This window comes from Phyllostomus hastatus, unplaced genomic scaffold (assembly GCF_019186645.2).
Source record: "Phyllostomus hastatus isolate PE091 unplaced genomic scaffold, TTU_PhHast_1.1 phas_contig_80, whole genome shotgun sequence".
Taxonomy (NCBI): Eukaryota; Metazoa; Chordata; class Mammalia; order Chiroptera; family Phyllostomidae; genus Phyllostomus; species Phyllostomus hastatus.
In genome coordinates this window covers 56,282,464-56,301,271 of record NW_025333960.1, presented here as the reverse complement: position 1 = coordinate 56,301,271, position 18,808 = coordinate 56,282,464, and the positions used below count along the sequence as shown (strand labels likewise).

Here is an 18,808-nt window from a genome sequence, read left to right as displayed (position 1 = left end):
CTGGTCTTCGCCAGGCCTGGAGGTCCCACTACCCCCCCCCCCCCGGCCTCTCCCCCCCGACCCCCAGTCCCCGCCCTCCCACTCCCAGTACGGGCCTCTCCCACAGAGAGGGGGCGGACGAAGGACCGGGCTGGACAGCTCGCCCAGGCCGCGCTGCTCAGGCACCGGCCCGGAGTCGGCCGGTCTGCACGGCTCCGGAAGCTGCTCCCTGTGTCCGAGAGAACTCCGAACCCCACCCTGACCTGAGTGCACCCCCACAGCGCAGCCCTCCGGCTGCCAGACCTTCCCCCGGGGCGCAAGTTTCACGGAGCCGGACCGGCCCACACCCCCACTCCCGGCAGCCTTCGCTGGCCCCTCTGCTGCTCACAGGAACAGCTCCCCCACCCCCCCCCCCCCGCCCCTCACAGGCACTCAGTCCAGTGAAGAGAAGGGCACGCCCACGCCTCGGAGACACTCTGGCCCTGGCGCGCTGCTTCCATGAGCCCAGACTCCCCTGCACCCCTCAGGGCGGCCCCTGCCACACCCTCACCAAGACCCCCGGCCCCCAGGGTGGGCGCCCTCAACCTCTCGTGTCCCCGAATGAAGCGCTTCTGCTCAGCAAGCTGGGGCTCCACAGTGACAGGCGTGAACACCCTCGCCAGCCCCCCCTCACAGCCTGCACCGCTGGCGCTCTCCGGCGGCCCCCCCACGCAACGCAACCTGCTCTGTCTGTCCATCCTCCTGCCCCTCCCCACCCCCATATGCACATGCAGTGTCGCCCTGTCCCCCCTCCACGTCAGATGCTCTCCCTGCCGTCCGAACCACCCTGGGACTCCGTTCCCTCCGCTCCGGGCTCCTCTCCCCACCAGGCTGGCCACAGCTTCCCCAGCCTGCCGCACGGCCACCAACGCTGGCCCCAGCCCACAGGCCCTGCCGAGCGGGACACACACACAGGACCGAGCGACCTGGTGAACCTGTTCTCAGTGTCCCGCACCTGAGGGCTGGAGGCAAGGGGCGCAGAGAGTTCAAACCAGGGTGGTCCGCCCGCACCGTCGGAGGGACCCTCTGGCCCCCCCGCTGTGCCTCGGGGGCCACGCGCAGGCCAGGGAGAGGACAGGAGACTGCGTGCATGTCCTCCCACACGGCCACCGACACGGAGGGCGCGTCCGCTCGCTGCTGAGCCCACGGCGTGGGGATGCGAAGGCTTCCTGAAGCAGGCCGAGGGGACGCCCGACGGGGCCGGGCCAAGACTGGCCGTGTGTGCCAACAGCCCCCCGACCCCAGACCACAAGGACGGCGACTCCCGAACACGGCCGGGAGAGCCGGCTATGGACAGTTTCCAAGAAAAACACCAGGAGGAAAAATTGAAACGCCCCTCCCACAACTACAGCGTGCAACGTAAATGTGCAGTGTTAGTAAGTGCATCTGTTTTGTTAGACAGAACATACATTAAAAAGCAAGAAGAAAGGAAAGCAAAGAAAGCAAGTAATTTCAAGCAATTAGTTACACAAAGTCACAGCAGCAGGTAGAATAAATGAAATCCACAGGTAACTTGTAGGAAGCGGAAGCCCTCCGATGGACGCCTTACCCCCGTTCCACAGGGGAATGAGGCACTTCACCCCAAGAACAGAGAGCTGCTTCTGGCGTTTCCCGCCCCTGCAGGGACGAAGAGCGAGGCCTGGGGGGCAGGGAGCCCTTCAAAAGCTCACCCGCCGGTCAGAGCGTAGACCAGCGATGAGCACCCAGGGTGTCGGGTGCCTCCCTCCCTGGGGCGCTGCACCGCGGGTGCGGAGCCGGCCGAGGGCGGGCTGTGTGCTGCCTCCAGAGCGGCACCCCGAGAACAGGAGGTCACCCGGCCCAGCGCGGTCAGAGAGCCTGCGCAGCACTGCCGGCGGGCGCCCCGCTGCCACAGATGCACTCTGCTCGAGTGGGGCCCACCACCCACCCACCCCCCGTCGGCGGTCACTTGTCCCTTTCGCACCTTTCCAAGTGCGTTACCTACGCATGTGCCTCCGTCACCCTGTGGACGGCCAGAGGAAGTCGCTGCGCCAGCGTGTGCAGGGCACTCGGTGCACTCGATGGTGGTTCCCATGGCCTCTACTGCGCTGTCACAACACGGCGGACAACCCCCGTGGGCTCCCCCGACACGCACTCTCCGGGGTGGCGGCCAGCAGTGTTTTGAAACAGGCCCCGGGTGATTCTGCACCCCTCGCAAGGGGTGGGAGCTCCCCACTCTGGATTATTAGAAGTAAAATAATGGACTTCAGTTTTCAGACGCTTTGTTTTTCAACAGATAATTTCACAGGCACCAAGTTCTGTTCAAAAGTTAGGCTACTGATAAGATCTCTCCGTCTCTGAGGAACAAGAATTAAGGGTGAATTAGAGGGCGGGCGCGACGGGCCCCGGTCCCGCCCTGAAGAGTGTGCAGAGCCAGGACGCCGCGTTCACGCAGCTCGGAGTCACAGGCCTGAAGTCCGGGAGCCCGCGGGTTTCCAAACGACTCGTGGCACCCTGAAAAGAGCTAGTTCCAGGAGGACAGTTCCAGAGCCATCACGTGGACACCACGCCCGTGCTAACCTTCCGGGAAGGGTGCGGAGCACCGAACACGGACTGCGGTGAGGAGGGAAGGCACACTTGGTGCGCAGGGACCGTGCAGGGTCCCCCGGCAGGGCGGTGCCGGCCACCACTGTGCTCTGAACAATCAAATCCCCTAAGAATGACCACCCCGGGAAACTCTGAGAGGAGAGCCACACACACAGCAACCCGGTACGCACGAGGTAAGATGTGTAAGATGACAACAGCCAAGGACACGGCGTGCTCCGTGCAGTGCACACCTGTCCACGGCCCGTCCCCGAGCTTCCCGTCCAGAGAGAAGTGCCTCTCGAGTGAGCGCGGGCACCAGCGCCGCCGCTCACGCATCTCCCTTCTCACCAGGAGCCCGGCCCGGGGGCAGTGCGGACAGAACCAGGGTCCGAGCGGCCACCGTGCAGTGCGCTGGCCCACTCACCCCACACCCCCGACCACGGGGTGGTGGGGATGCCCGCGCCACGCCCCCCTGGCGAGACCCCGGGGAGGGAACCTCACCTGCGTCGGTTATGAGGATCGGCTCCTGCAAGGGAATGTCGGGGACGGGGGCGCCGGCCTTGCCCACTCGGACCTTGGCCGGCTTCCGCTGGTGCCGCATCTTCCTCAGCTCGGAGTGCTTGAAGTGGGAAGCCACGTGCGTCTTCCTGTGGCCGGAGGTCCGGAACTTTTTGTCACAGTGAGGACAAGCAAAGGGCCTGACTCCTGACGAAGATAAAAGCACGCTGCAGAGTCATTCCGAGGAAATACTTCTCAACAATTAACACCCGCACAGACTCCCAGGATTCCACTATCGATGTGTCAGTTCATGCCTTCATCTCCTTACTGACATACATTAGTTGTTTTCCCTCGTTTGCATACAGTTGATGTTATAGACACCAAGAAACGCAGTAAAAGAACTTCAAACTAAGAAAACCCCTTCACCACCTGCAGAACACAGTAAAATGGAGGTCAAACCACCAGCAGTCGTACACACACTGAAGTGTGTGAGCGGCTCTCTCCCTCCAGCAGCCCTCCCTCCCGAGCAGCCACAGGAGGGCCGGGCCCTGGGGGCAGCTGCGCGGGGTTTAAGGCGCACCCGCAGGCTGTGGCATGCAGAACACAAGCTCTTCTTCATTGTAACAGTGCTGCTGCTGGTGAAGGCGGTCATGAATTCCTCTTAACAACCCTCTACTCTCACTTTCCTTTTTAGAGGAAATTTCCTTCTTTTACAATTTTTTTGGTAAACGAAAACGCAGATTCCAGCACCAGCACATGGGTGTCCTCTGCCACGACCTACCTCGGGCCTCCCCCACCCAGGGCATCCGCGAACTCAGATCGCGGAGGTAAGCGCGGGTCCTGGCGACGCTCCGCTGCGCGGGAAGACCGCGGTGCAGTGGGGAGCGTGGCCCGGCCCGGCCCGCCGCACAGGTGCGGAAGTAAGGGCTGGCCCCGCCGGCCCGGGCCCCGCCCCCGCGTGCTGGCCGCCCTGCCCCGTAGCCCCCACGTCTGCGCACGCGCACGGACGACCTGCCCGCCCCCGCCCCCGCCGCCCCCCGCACCTGTGTGCAGGCGGATGTGCACTTTGAGGCTCCCGGAAGTGGAGAAGCTCTTCAGGCAGTACTGGCACTGGAAGGCCTTGATGCCCGTGTGCGTCTTGATGTGCGCGGTCAGCGTGCTCTTCACCGCGAAGGCGCGGAAGCACTGCGGGCACTTGAAGGGCTTCTCGTGCGTGTGGATGCGGATGTGCCGGACCAGGTCGCTGGGCTTCCGGAACTCCTTGGTGCAGTAGGGACACACGTGCCAGCGGACCCCGTTCTCCTCGCGGATGGAGCCTGCAGCGCAAGGACACAGACGCCGTAAGGGCCCGCCCGGGGGTCTGCTCACACGGCTCCGCGCGACCACGCAAGCCCGGGCGCTCCTTGGCACAGCGGGAGGTACGCGGTCAGTGACGCACAAAGGGGACACTGCTGCAATCACCGCGATCGGCGAGCGCTGTGATTTAGCGCTGCGGGAAATCCCGCCAGCCCCACCAACACAAACCGAGGCGTGTGCGCGCTCACCGCACAGGCAGCCGACGGGACCACGCCGGCGGCTGGCTGCAGCCTCGGGCCAGAGTGACCGCGAGTCAGAAGGGCCCCCAAGTCGACCCATAGAACAGGAGGGAAGGAGTAACGCCGTGCTGTTTCAGTCCCTCCAAGATCACCAATAAAAGAAATGCAAGTGCAAATAATTCAGAAAGGGTAAGTCCATGTGCTACAAAAGGTAATCTATAAACAGTTCGGTCGGAGTAGGGTGGGAGACGGGCTCGTGAAAGATGCTTCTGTGCCTCTAAATACAATTCAACTTCGAATCGGGGTGACGCAGTCCTATTGGAGAAAATCACAAGCAGAAGTCACGGAGATGCAGTAACAAATTACTTCTGAGGTATAAAAGCACCGTCAAAACGGAGTTCGCAGAATCACTTCACTTCGAATTAGATGTCCTCGTGCAACCTGGAGCAGGCGTGCACGGTCCGGCAGAGTCTCCCGTGGGGCCTGGGCCGCGTGGGGGACGCGGCTGGAGCACCTTCACTCTGGCCTGGGCACAGCAAGCCCCCCTCCTCCCTAAGGGCCACGGGGTCTCGGAGCCTCGACTCAGAGAGCAATGACGGGTAAGGAAGCCACGTGCACTCTGGGCTAATCGATACAGAGAGTTCAGTTCCTGCAGCATCTTTCTGGTCACGAAGACCTCCCCCAGCTTCCAAAGGCAGGCTCAGAACATTCTAATATTGATCAGTGAAACACATGTGAGCCAGCACACGCTTTTTAAGAAACTGACAGAAACAAGGAAGATGACTCTTCCACCCTGCGGATGCCGGCCTGGGGTAGAGAGGGGCGGAGGCTCTGCGGGGGGGGTCACAGGCAGGAGAGGGCCGCCCTGCCCCCCCACCACACAGCGAGCACACCCACGCTGGCTGCGATGGGGACGGCGGGGGTGGGGGCAAGGGTGGACGCGCACACCTCGGGGGTGCAGTTTCGGGGCAGCCCGAGGACACGAGAGGGCACGGGCTCCTGAGAAACACACACGGACAGTGGCCTGGCCAGAAACCTTTTTTCTTCCTCATCAGCATTGTAACGAAATGACGTTATTCCAGGATCTGCTGTACCTGCAGTTTTGGTAGGAAAAGGAAATGCTGGCGTTCCCCCCACCCCCCGCCCCGCTGCCAATAAATACCAGGAATTCTCCTCTGTGCACGAGACTGTGAGCAAAGATGACGTATTTTCCTGCACATACTGCTCTTTGCAAGACTAACACAGGTTAAAAAAATGAATTAAAAATGACATTTTTTCTAAAAAATCTGTGAAGCAATGGAAACAAAACACAAGGCAGGAAGAGAAAAAAAAGAGTAGGAAACAAGGGAAATGGTTTCAAAAGAAAGACAGACATTTAGTTTATGGTCATACTGCTTACATTAATGTAGACTAAAATTTAAGACCACTTAAAAATAATAAGTAAAAATTAATGCAGAAGTGGAATTACTACCTAAAGATCTTACCACAAATCAAAAAGCAAACTATAACAAGATGAGAGGGAACTATAAAAGTTATGAGCTAAACTTAGGAATTCACCCTGGAAAATCCGAGTTTTTTCTGAACAATGAAAATCTTTAGTTACGTAAGAGACATGAGAGGACTGTCCCCAGGGTCTACTCACAAGTCTGTTCTGCACAGTCTGTCTGGCCCACCCCGTGTCCCAAGGGAAATGGAAGCCAGACCCCAGCCCTCTGACAAACTGAGGACCCAGACAGCGGGCCACGCCCCCAGGGCGGCCCTCCCGACGCTGGGCGGTGGCTCCCCTCTCACGTGCAGTGACCGGTTGTAACAGGAGAGAGATCCACTTGTAGTCATTGTTCAGATAGAAAGCCTTCTACTAAAATCCAACATCTAGTCTTCACTTTAAAAAAACTGTCTAAAACAGGAGGAGGTGAATAAAACATCTCAATATACTTCACAGAAGAATAGTCAATGCAATCCTATTAAAGTCAGGAAAAGGGCCACTATCATTGCAATTTATCGTGTTTAGAGATACTAGTCAATGAAATTAGATAATAGATACATACCACATAAACAATAAAAAGTAAAATTATTCTTTATAAATGACCTGATATGGACCTAAAAAAACTAAATCTCGGAAAGAGACCCATGTTTAATACATGGAAGTCAATATCCTTCATATCTACAACCCCAGAAGAAAATTTAAAAACACTACTAAAATATGAAAAAGAAAAGTGCACACTGTATTCTTTGGTACAAAGACTAAAAATTATGAGTTCATCATCAATTCTCCCTGATTAAATCACTTACATACAAATACCAATAGGACTTTTTTAGAACTACAGTTGTGGAAATTTAGCTGACAATTCTAAAGTACACATGAAAAAATAAATATGTGAAAACGGTCAAAAATACACTTTCGAAATACAGCGAGAAGGAACTGGGCTCCCGCCTTATGAAAGCATGCTGCAATTCTAAATAAAGCCGTTTGGACCTGGGATACACCAATAAACACGGGAACACGGGACGGGGGGTCAAGGCCAGAGAGACCCTGGCCATTTGAGAGGGTGACATACAGTAATGGTGGCTTTGCACATCAGTGGGCCAAGCACAGCATGGACAAACGGAATGTGTACAGCTGGCTGCCCATCTAAAAACGAAATAAAGTTCAGTCAAAGATTTAGTTAAATTCTGTTACAAAAACTGATGCTGGCACAAGATGAAGAAAGGCCAGCATCTCTAGCAGCCCATGTCACCATGCTGCCGCCCCTGCCGGTCCCCAGCTGCCCTCACAGCAGGACCGTCTTGCCTGGAGGAAGGAGAGTCCCGCCCTCCCCCTGCCCCAGAGCACACGCCTGCAGCCTCGGAGCCAAGGAGGCCTGCGGGAGCTCCTGCCAGACGACTGGGCGCAGCGATGCTGCCTGCAGGGCCCCCGTTACCGCAGGGTCCTGCCTCTGCTTCGTGCAGCCGGGAAGTGCTGCCCACTCAGCAGAAGCAGAGGACAGCCCGCTCTCTGGGGAGGGTCAGTCAGCTTCCTGCAAATGGCCCTGCAGCACCAGGGCTGGAGAACGCCACTGTCACCCGAGGGCCGAGGTCAAAGCGGGCAGAACAGGGGGGACGTGACAACAGACGGGTGTGCTGGTTAGTTCAGGGGTGCAGCACCTCCACACCTGTCCTAGCACCCTCGGAACACCTGTACCTGGCAGGTGCACACCGAGTACCACTGCAGCTGCATGCACAGGGCCACTGGAAGCCATCTCTTGTGACGGCCGGAATGTGTCCAGTATCTTCAAGGAGCACACCTGACCTCGTGCAGGCAGGTCTAGCAAGCGCTCCAGTAGCCTGATGCCCAAGTTCTTAAAAATGACCCACAGGCGCCCTGACTGGCGTGGCTCAGCGGGGCTGGGCGTTGGCCTGCAAGCGAAGGTCACCGGTCCAACTCCCGTTCAGGGCACGTCTGGGCTGCAGGCCCAGTCCAGGCAAAGGCATACGTGAGAGGCAACGATCAATGTTTCTCTCTCGCACATCCATGTTGCGCCCCCTCTCTTTACCTTCCCTTCCCCCCTCTCTAAGAATAAGTAACAAAATCTTCTTTTAAAAACTGAGCTTCCGGAGAGCAATGCCTAGGGACCAAGCCTCCCGCGCCCCCCTCAGCATCAGGATCGCCAGCCAACGCTTCACAAAGAAGCAGTTTTCTGCGCCGTTCCCACGGGTCTTTTGGACACTTCTGTGAGCCTACCGCAGTGCACATGTGGGAACTCTTCTGTGCGTTGGGAGTGGTTTTCCCCAAGTGCAGGTATGTGATAAGACAAGTTAGTTGCCATTTCAAATTGCTCTATATGAAAATGCTGCTAAACCTACAGCAGAGTTATCCTGGTACCTTAATTTTTGTCCTTTCAAACTTCAATTCAAGACCTTTATAGAGACCACAGCTGACTCTGGCTGGTGTGCTTCAATGGATTGAGCACTGGCCTGTGAACCCAAGGGTCCCCAGTTCGATTCCCAGTCAGGGCACATTGCCTGGTTTGCAGGCCAGGCCCCCAGTAGGGGGCGCCTGAGAGGCAACCACACAGTGATGTGTCTCTCTCTCTCTCCCTCCTTTCCCCTCTCTCTAAAAATAAGTAAATTCTTTTAAAAAAAGACCAAAGCTATAGAAAACAGTGTATTTTTTAAAAAACTGAATATAAAATGTTTGAAAATTTTAATTTTCTTTTATCTGTGCAGACACAAAGTATGGGGAAATGAAACAAACAAAACTATTTTGTAAATTGCAATTACATTTCTTTAAATTATTACACTACCAGCTGAATGATTTATGAGTGACTATGATTGAATGATTTCATAAATTACCTGATTTTAAAGCACCCATATTACATTTTATAAAAAAGTATATTTTATAAAGTAAAATTGAAAAAAATACTGGCCGAATTAAAAAATGTGTCCTAAAGAAAAATAAAGGGAGAAAGGAACAAAAAAGCAGTAAAGCCATAAACACACACACACACCCCCCCCCACAGACGATGCGCGGTGGCAGCCAGAGGGTGAAGGGGCACAAGCCGTGACGGAAGGAGACCTGACCTGGGGTGTGGACACACAGCAGTGCACTGATGATGTATTCGACAGAACATGATAGAACTGTACCCCCGGAACCTATGTAATCCTACTAACCAATGTTGCCCCGGCTTTAAACAGAAAAGTAATAAAGTTTATTAGAATTGCCAAAACTTGCTCAGTACTGTATACATGTATTTAGCTTATTCAAAAATTATTCTGTGTAACCTCCAGAGGCTCTGTAACCACAACACCGCACATGAAAATGCGGGAGAAGAGGTTCCCTAGCACGTCTAGCACTTTGAAACCCCTATGCTCAGTGCAGAAGCCAGCCGCCTGCCGTCCTCAGTGCCGGGCTGCCGCCGCCCGGCCTCCGGAAGCGGGCTCTGGCGCTGCACCCGGAGCAGCAGGGCCAGCCCCTTCAGAGGCTCTCACGGGAGAAGCACAGGCAGCAGCCCGTGGCGACGCCACGCGAGGCTCGGCACCGCTGTGGATGTCCGTCCCCCAACAGACGCGTGTGAGGTGGGCAGACACCCACCACACAGCCCCCGGAGCCTGGGAGGCCACGGGGCCCGGCACCCGCGGGGCTGGGGGGACGGGGCGGATGCAGGAAAGGGGGGGAGCCGTGAGGCGAGAAAGGAGGGCTTCACGGCCGTGCCCACAGCGAGGAAGCACACCCTCAGGAGGGTGAGTGGAGACCAGGGCCCCTCCACTCTGGGCAGCGAGAAGGCCCTTGCTCCCCAGACACTGGGGCGGGCAGCACAGTTCCGGCCACTACGAAGTACTTCACGGGAACGCTCCTGTCCGAAAGACAGGACCCTGTCTCCCTGGAGGGAGACGTGCTGACCCTGCCCCCACACGACGAGCCGGGCTCAGCGAGCAGGGAATCGGAAAGGAACGGAAGCGACTCCCGCTGCTCAGCAGCTAGGGGGGACCACAGGGCTGGGGAGGGTGGCCCTCTGCAGGGAGGGCACACTGAGGGGGCTGAAGTGACCAGCCCCCAGGCGTGGCAGGGAACGGAGAGGAGGGGAGGAGGAAGGCGCTCCTGACGCTGAACGGCCTGGGAGGCACCGGCAGGAAGCCCTCACTACCGCCAGGTCGGCCTGCTCCCAGGAGCGGGTGGGAGAGGGGCCACGCCCGCGGGGCTGGTTCCCGGGGCTCCAAGGCCAAGGCTCCACGGTGCATGGAGGGGAAGGCCGAGAGCAGAGGGGCCGCGCTTTGCAGGCCTGCCTCGGCGGCTCCGTCACCGCGGAAGGGAGGGAGGAGGTGCGAGGAGGCCGCAGCAGCAGCACAGCCAGGAGGCACGGCAGCTGCAGGGTGAGGAGGTCACCGGGAGGAGGGCAGTGACAGCCCGGTCAAGCCGTGGGGGAGAGCCAGGGGAGGCTGGAGTCAGAGGAAGAAGGCACCCCGGGAAAAGAGGTAGTCTATCAAATTTATCTCATGGCTTTTAATTTTAAATATCAAACAAACGCTGCTAGGTAGCCTTATCGGGATGTTCAGAACACCATCACCTTCAGAAGGGGAAAAAAGGTGTTTCTCAAAAGACAAGCACTGTACCGCCCGAACGTCTCAAGCTCAAAGCCCACTGAAATTACCAGGGAGAAACGGTGACTTCTTCTTGAGGAGCCTCTTCTCCTTTCTGTCCAGCTTCTCTGGGCTCTCCTGCTCCTTCTCCGGCTCCGCGTCGGCAGGGTCAGCTGGCTCGCGGGGCGCGTCGGGGAGGTCCGGGTCCTGGCCCGGCACGGCAGTCTTGGCGTGGCTGGGGTCGCTGGGGTGTGCTGCAGCTGGAATTGAAGACAGCCCACTGTTTTCTAAGGCTTGCTGAGACAGAAAAAACTCGGAGGTTAGGAGATCCGACGGCCCGCACCGCTCCGAGCCAGCCTCACCCACAGAGCGCTAGCGCCACGCGGAGAGACGCAGGCTGCGCCACCCAGCGACAGTCCTCGGTCGGCAGCACACCCCCGTTTCGTGACTGACGCGCCCTTTCCGACACCCAGCATCTCACCCCCTCCCAGACACAGTCTGACCAGCCTTTGGTGTCTGAATTACAAAACGTAAGTTGATTTTTACGTATGTGACCTCAGGCACCTTTGGGAATCACTGTTCTAAGCTACACTGGGTTTGCCCTTCAGACTTCAGACGTCGGATGTCGTGGTACCCGACCAGCGCGTCCCCACGAGGGAGGGGGAGGTGGGCAGTGCACTGAGGACACAGCCAGGGAGGAGGAGCAGGAACAAGGCCGTCTGATCGGCAGTGAACACTGGATGTGAAACCAGACTCGAGGCTGGGCGGTCAGAGTCAGGAACGGTGAGGGCTCAGCTCCCCAGCCCTGCCTCCTCCTCCTCCGTCCCCCCCCCTCGTCCCCACCGTGCGCACGATGTGCACACAGCACACACAGGCACGCACACGGTGCTGACTCCAAAGAGTACAGCACAACCTCAAGCAACAACGAAACATTTCTTATGTCAACAGGGACAGGTACAAGAAGTTCGGAAGAGCTCGTTCAAGTAAATTCACTTACAGAGAAAAAATTAGGGGTTTAAACATTTAAAAAGTGTTTAGCTTAATAATCACTTAGAACTCTGCACTGTCCGTAAGGGACTGAGTAAGCCTATCTTGTTTGACGAACACGTATTCAATCTGGGGGAGTGCGACAGGCCCCCACCCGTCTCCAGGCCGTGACCCGGTGTCTGACAGGCACGGACAGAGCAGGGAAGTGTGCCTCACCTGCAGGATGTCCTGGCTGATGCCCACCGTGATGCTGAGCTGCTGGCCCGGCTGCGGGGCCTGGCTGGGCTCGGCCGGCCCCGGGTCTGAGAGCTCCAGCAGCTGCTGGATGACGTCGGTCACCGCCTGGGAGTTCGGCTGGCCCGGGCCCGACGCAGCCTGGGCCTCCGTCTGCTGAAGAGGCAACGTCTGAAACAGCGTGGCCTGAAACACAGCAATGCTTTCATTAACAACATGCACAAACTACATCAGTGCTCATTTCATTTAAAAAAAACAAAACCGGCACATCTTCCCTGTGAGCATGAAAATCTAACCCTGTTCCAGACACACCGTAAATGTAATGCCTCACTGCGGACACTTTCGTGTGTGGCACAACGCTGGCCCTCCGAGTAACACACCCAGTAGTGTCCCACTACAGCTTCCCCAAGTCTCTGAAGTGTGAGCAAGCACTATCGGGTCAGGACGGGGTGGAGCGCGCCAACCTCAGACGCTGTGAGCCCACCAGCACGAAAGGGTGAGAGGAGCTACAGAAGCAGCGAAAGAAGAAACAAGTGTGACTAGAAATTCAAAAACTTCCAGGCAACAGGGCCCTGGAGGGGTGCAGTGAGGAGCAGCTGCAGACAGAGCTGGCCTGACCCCTCAGACACTCGGGCGTCCGAAACGCCAGGCCAGACGGACGGCGGGGAGCAGGGCGGCGAGGACCGGCCCCGTGGGATCCGTGGCGGTGGGCTCAGGAGAGGACACGTCTGTCAAAACCTGCTCAGCGCGCAGCACAGCGGGTGGCCTCAGGCCCTACAACACACGGGCATTCATCCTCGGCTGTAGCAAAGGCCCCAGCCGCGTGGGGTGTGAGCCACGGGGGACAGTATGGACGTCGCTGTGCTTCCCACTCAGTTTTCGGCAGACCTGAACCTGCTCTTGAAAATGAGGTCTATCAACGCACCAAGTGAAGACCCTGGGAGAAATGCTCAGGACAGACAATTAACCCCTTGTCTTCCTCCACTGATGGCAGTTAGGCATCTACCTTTAGGCAAAAAGAAGGACTGACTGGGAAGAGAGAGAAAAACGAGTAAGAACTGGGGAGAACTCGGTGCCTGCGGCCCTCAGGCCCCAGATGAAACACAGAGTTGGAGTCTCCTCTGCTCGGCCTCCAGGACCCCAGGCCGGGGGGCTGGTTCCCTTGGCCCAGGCTGCCCTGGGGATGGGCCAGCTGCACCCTGGGTGAAAAGGCCGCCCTGGGGTGTGCTGTGGCCTCATCCCCCGAGGACCTAACAAAACGTCCGCAAAAGGGAGCAGAGGGTTGTGACCCCAGGCAGGCAACTCAGAGGGGAAGGGACTTTTCGAAGGAAAACACTAATCACATTTCAGAGGAAAGTGCGCCAAACTGGAGAGGCACGAAGGAGAGCTCCCAGAAACTAAAACTCGTACTAGCTGAGAATGTCAGTAAGAGAATCGTAAGATGAAGCTGAAGAGAACCACCATCAAAAGAAGAGCAAAAAGACCAGGAGTCAGAAGAGCGAGATACAGCACGGAGAGCCGGAGAGCCGCCTGGGGAGAAGGCCCCGCCCGGCCCAAGAGAGGAGAAAGGAGGGCGGGCCCCGGCGCCCACCGCCCACCCGAGCTGCATTTTCAGACGTTTATCAAGAACATAGACGTCACAAGTTATCTGGGTTATCACTCCAGGTTAGTCTCTGCATCTACACATTTCCTTTCCATGTTGCCAGAAGAATGGTGAAAACTCTCAATATCGGGTCGATCCACACGCTGAGAATTCTACTACAACATACTCAGTCCAAAATAGAATGTTAAGACTTAATTATCAGGCTCTAATTATTCTCCAGTTTCAGAACTCCTCCAGGACATCCCCCCGAGGGAGAGGGAGCGGAGGAGCCGTCTCCACCCGCACACACTGCATGGGGCGGAAAGGAGGGGAGCTGGCGGCAGGCCTGTGCCCGGGCGCTCAGGACGAACCCGCAGGGGGCCGCCGTGCTGTACGGGAGGGGGCAGCGGTGGGCCCGCCCAGACACCCATCTGGGCGCAGCGGCTTCAACACACCACGCTCTGGGCTTGGGCTCTGCCCTTTGCTGTAAATGGAGAGGTGGGGGTTGCAGACTGGGCTGGGCTATAGAATCCTACAGAAAAAGAATGAAAGCGTGTGTTTGAAGTCATACAATTTAGTTTCCCCAAATCCAAAGTCTCAGGAAAAAGTATCATCGTCACCTAATGGAGAAATGTATCTTAAAAGGATACTTGATTTTTAAATTGTAATATAACGGTAAAGAATATTCCCTAATAATCACCAATAAATTGAAGGAACTGCAATTTTATAAATTAGTGACTCTATTTGTCTCATTTTTATTAGGTCAGGAGACAGTCCATAAATCAGGATCACCCAGCTCGACTCTAAAATTTGAGACTGGTTTTTCCCCACTAACTCACACGCAGCAGCACCCCGCAGCCACGCAGAGAAGCCCCCGCAGCACCTGGCGGCACTAAGGAACGCTGCGGGCACAGCTCGCTCTGAGGGCCGGGCCGGGCCGAGAGGACAGGTTCTGTAAGGGGACGTCCTCCCCGCAGCCGCCCCCCCCCCCCACTCCCAGCTCACCGTGAGGACGTGCGCCGTCTCTGCGGAGCTGGCGGCGCTCTGCGGCCCGCCCATGTGCATCTTGCTGATGTGCGTGTTCAAGCTGCCCAGACTCTTAAACACACAGCTGCACTCCGTGCAGTTATAGGTAGGGCCATTCTTGACCTGAACAAATCAAAGAGAAAAATGACTTTTTACACTTGATTATCAGATCAAAACATTCTGATTAGGGCACATCATAATTGACCACTCCGTTAAAAATGACAGAAGTAGCCCAGCCCTCGGACGCTGCTTCTCCCTTTACAGCGGCTCGTTCCAGCACCCGTGCCCGAGCGCTCTGGCCGGTACGGCCGGTGCGAGAGTAACTGGGCGCCACAGACCCGCTCTGTCCGGGCTGGTTCCACCGTGACCACTCACGGTTTTCCGTCACTACGACTCAGGAACAAGAGCACGTGTGACGCGTGTCCCCGTGTCCTGTAACCCTGAGCGGCGTCTGCGGCACAGGGCGGACAAGTTGGGAGGACGGCCCCACGGGGTGAGCCCGTCACCGCCTGCACCTGTCCCACGGCGGCACGGCCCGGGGGGGCTGCGCGTGCAGGGCGCGTGGAGCGCGGGTGGAGAGCCCAGGCTCCTCGCCGCCGTCGGCCCGCCTGCGTTATCACGGGGTGACGGCTGCCTCGAGCTCACCTGGACGAGACTTCCGGTCTGTTCCCACCCAGTGCCTTGTGAACAACCAAGGGCACGGCCTGCGGTGAGTCCCAGGACCGAACGCTACCTAGCAACTCAGCCTTAGAGATGGCGTCAGCTGGGCTCACAGGCCGCAGCCCCCTGACCTGGGCACACCGGGGCCCCGCATCTGCGGGCGGGCTCACCTCCGAGTGCACTCGCTGCACGTGGGACTGCAGGTTCCCCTTCTGAGAAAAGGCAGCAGGACAGAAGGCACAGGCGTGCGGCTTTTCACCTGTGTGCTTGATCATGTGCGTCTGCAGCGCCCCCTTCTGGTTAAAGGCTTTCCCGCACTCGCTGCACTTGAAGGGCCTTTCGCCTGGAGGGAGAAGGAACACACACCATCGTCACGGCGCTGGCCGCGTCGTCACCACCACCCTCGGGACCCCCAGCCATCCCTCCAGCCAGGACGTGCCCCATGACGGCACACCCGTACGTCCAACGCCTACCCCGGGATCTCAAACTCCACGCCCAGGCTGGACGGCAGCCCGGGGAAAAGCCAGGGGTCAAGGCCGGGTCTGGTGGGCTCCAAGGCCCGCCTCTCCCCCCGCGAGACACGCCACCCGCCCCCCCGGGAGCGCGCTCCGCACCTGTGTGTATCCTCACGTGCCGCGTGAGCTGGCTCGGCTTCTGGAACGTCTTCCCGCAGTGTGGGCACGAGTAGGTGAACCCGCTCCTGTCGACGTTCCGGTTGTACGACCTGGTGCTGGACATCCTAGTGCAACACGGGGTGCTCAGGAAGTCGTCTGCCTGTGTGACACCCTCGGCAGGGGAGTCCTTCCACAGGGTCAGCCGGCCGGTCATGAACTTGACGTAGCGGAAAGTCAGCCCCACCTAAGTGTGTGTGTCCCCTTCCCACACCCCCCCACCAGTTTTCTGTCTCCAGCACCACAGAGACTCGCTGTCCACACACGCGACGAGAGGGGCACAGCTGCGTTTTGGGGGGCAGGGGCTCCACCTCACGGCCCGACACTGAGGTCTGTGCAACCGCAGCCTGCACAACCCCGAGTCACTGCCACCTCCCCCCGCCCCGACTTCAACACCAGGCGTTGCTGGCGGCCTCCCACCCAGACACCTCCGCGGAGCCCACCCTGGACCCGGCTCTGCCCCACCTCCTCGGGGAGGGCGCGGGGCTGCTCCACCCCGGCGTGTCCTGAGCACAGCTCTTTGCTTACTCCCCGGCGTGCAAGCCGACAACTGAGGAGCGGGGCCGGCCCCTCCAGCTCCCTGACCCTGACGCTGGCCCCCACAGTGGCCTCCCTCACGTGCAGCCGCGGCAGCTGCCTGCCCTGCCGGTTCCCCATCGCCCTCGCAGCACACGCACTGGCTCAACCGGCCGCCCTGGCGGACCCGTTCACGCGGTCCCTGCCGTCTCCTCTGCTCAGTGACAGCTGGCTCCGTGAGGACGAGGCTGTCGGCAGCTCAGCGCCCCCCCCCCCCGAGACCCAGGGCCAGTGCATTCCAGTGTGTGACAGCCCCGTAACATGCTGGCCACCTCTCCCAAACCGTGGAGACCAGCACACGTGCCTGTGTTCAACTTTATCAGAAAGGAAGTGTCGTATGTGGAGCACACGCGTCACACCTGGGGGCTGGGAAGCCCCTGAAGGAACGAGGAATGAGGTGGGGGCCGCCCGTGCCAACCACAGGCGCAGAGAAGTGGGTGGGGAGATGAGACGGCTCGGCCCACGGAGACGCTCGGCCTGCGTCTGTGAAACACCGGCCTGAGCGTGCGCAAAGGGCACAGGCCTCGGCACTCCCCCAACTTCGAGGACGGGCTGGGGCTCGGGCGGTGGTGGCTGGGAAGTGCAGAGGCCCCCACACCCGGGGCTGGGAATGGCAGCAGGCTGATGACATCACGGCGGTCACAGAGACCGTGGTGCTGGCCCGGCCAGGTGGGGAAAGGGGCTCAGCAAGGGCAGCCTGGCCGTCACCAAGAGCCAGCCTCAGCGCCAAGGGCCCGGAAGGAAGTTGTATTTAATGGCACTGAGAAAGCGATGTGTCAGTAAAAACGTATAATCAGGAAGAGGTGAAGTATGAAATTTGAAAGACATGTTATGTTTCACCAGGAATAAATGCATATAGTGTATTTAAATATAAGCGTGGTTATTAACGTTATGAGCTCTAAAACCAGATGACATACAGCCTTGGAAAGGCAGGTGGCCTCTCTTTTTAACCCAGTTCGACTCTTCTGCACACTGGGGACATGAAAGGACTGTGTCCCGGTGGGGCTGCCTCCCTTAGACATGTTCTGTGTGCGCTGCGCACTGCGCCAGGGACGTGTCAGTTCCAGCCAGAACCTTCCACCCACGCGGCCCAACTCCTACTCCGAACGCCTGAGCCCGTTTCTCCCTCTGCGGACTGGAGCTGCGTGCCGGGGGAGGCATGCTGAGGCCGCGGCGGACCGGCCAGAGTGTCGGGAGGCGAAGCCAGGCCTGCCTGTTCCCACGGGCACGGACGCGTATCCCCAGGCCGAGCCGAGGCTCCTACCTGATTCTGTGGTGGCTCTTCAGGTGCTCCCGCAGCTGCGGCGCCGCGGCGCACTCCTTCCCGCAGGCCTTGCAGGTGTGGGCGCGGCCACCGGCCAGCTCCTGCCGGTGCTCCTGCAGATGGGCGGCCAGCTGGCTCTGCAGGGCAAACTCGTCCCCGCACTCGGGGCAGATGAGGTTCTGCAGAGGGGACACCACCCGTGAGCAAGAGCCAGTCCTGCAGCTGGCCAACACGCAAGTTACATAGACACTGTTTTCACCCCTCAAAAACGTATCATTATGTCCACATGTGAAGAGAAAAAATCATTTCTTTGCTGGCAGGAGAAGACAGAAACCAGTGAACAATTTCTCAGCACAGTGAACGGCTCCCAGTGGGCTGCTGGGGGACTGGCCCTGTGTCCGTCAGTGCAGTGAGCACTTTGGAGAGACAGATGACGTCGGTGAGGTAGTGCAGGTGCAGCTGTTCCGGACCTGGGTCTGGTGCATCCGGGCAGGTGGCCACCCCACGCCTATAGACCAGGGTCGCCAGGACACCGGCCCTCGGCCAGCCCCTGGGCGGCAGCTCAGCCACAGCATGTGCGGACAGGTGAGCAGCGCACGGCCGAGGAAGCCTCAGCAACGGCTCTTGCCAGCAGGAGCTGCTGACGTGGCGCAAGGTCCAAGGAGCCCCGCGTCCGGAACCCCCTCGCACACCGAGAGACCCCCTCTCCGAGTGACAGGTCCACGCAGGAGGGACAAGGAGTGCGCCTGGCAGCGAGCACAGACCACTGTCCCCACAAAACGTACAGCCGCTCCCCCCCACCAGTGCTCCGCATCCGGCACACAGCGGCCCCAGAAACGACGCACGCAGACCCCACGCCGGCGGGTGCTCACGGCCGCTGCCCGGCACGCCCTTGGCAGGAAAAGACGAGGATAGGGGGAAAGGTGCTGAGCAGTCCAAAACGACTTCAAGGTAAGTAACTTCAAGTTAACATCATTGTGTAATAATTTAAGAAATTAAAAATTACTAGATTATTAGTATCTTGTTGAACGTTGAGAAAGTTCTTCCTAGGAAATGGTCAAAAACAAACAAAACTCCTAACATAACTTGCTGCATGTCTCTCAAAAGATGACCCCTGGGTGCCTGAATCTCCAGGGAAAGCACTCACTGCCCCCGA

General features: G+C 58.4%; 1 protein-coding gene across 1 annotated transcript in view; it reads right to left on the bottom strand.

Moving 5' to 3' along the window:
* The window catches only part of ZNF236 (zinc finger protein 236), a 65,467-nt gene that overhangs the window by 29,839 nt on the left and 16,820 nt on the right, over positions 1–18,808 (bottom strand). The window contains exons 4-11 of the mRNA XM_045849677.1: positions 17,653–17,831; positions 15,756–15,880; positions 15,312–15,484; positions 14,461–14,604; positions 11,856–12,059; positions 10,724–10,949; positions 4,104–4,376; positions 3,064–3,267 (exon numbers count right to left, since the gene is read on the bottom strand). Of these exons, the coding sequence (XP_045705633.1) occupies positions 3,064–3,267; positions 4,104–4,376; positions 10,724–10,949; positions 11,856–12,059; positions 14,461–14,604; positions 15,312–15,484; positions 15,756–15,880; positions 17,653–17,831 (1,528 nt within the window). The remainder of the gene's footprint in view (positions 1–3,063; positions 3,268–4,103; positions 4,377–10,723; positions 10,950–11,855; positions 12,060–14,460; positions 14,605–15,311; positions 15,485–15,755; positions 15,881–17,652; positions 17,832–18,808) is intronic.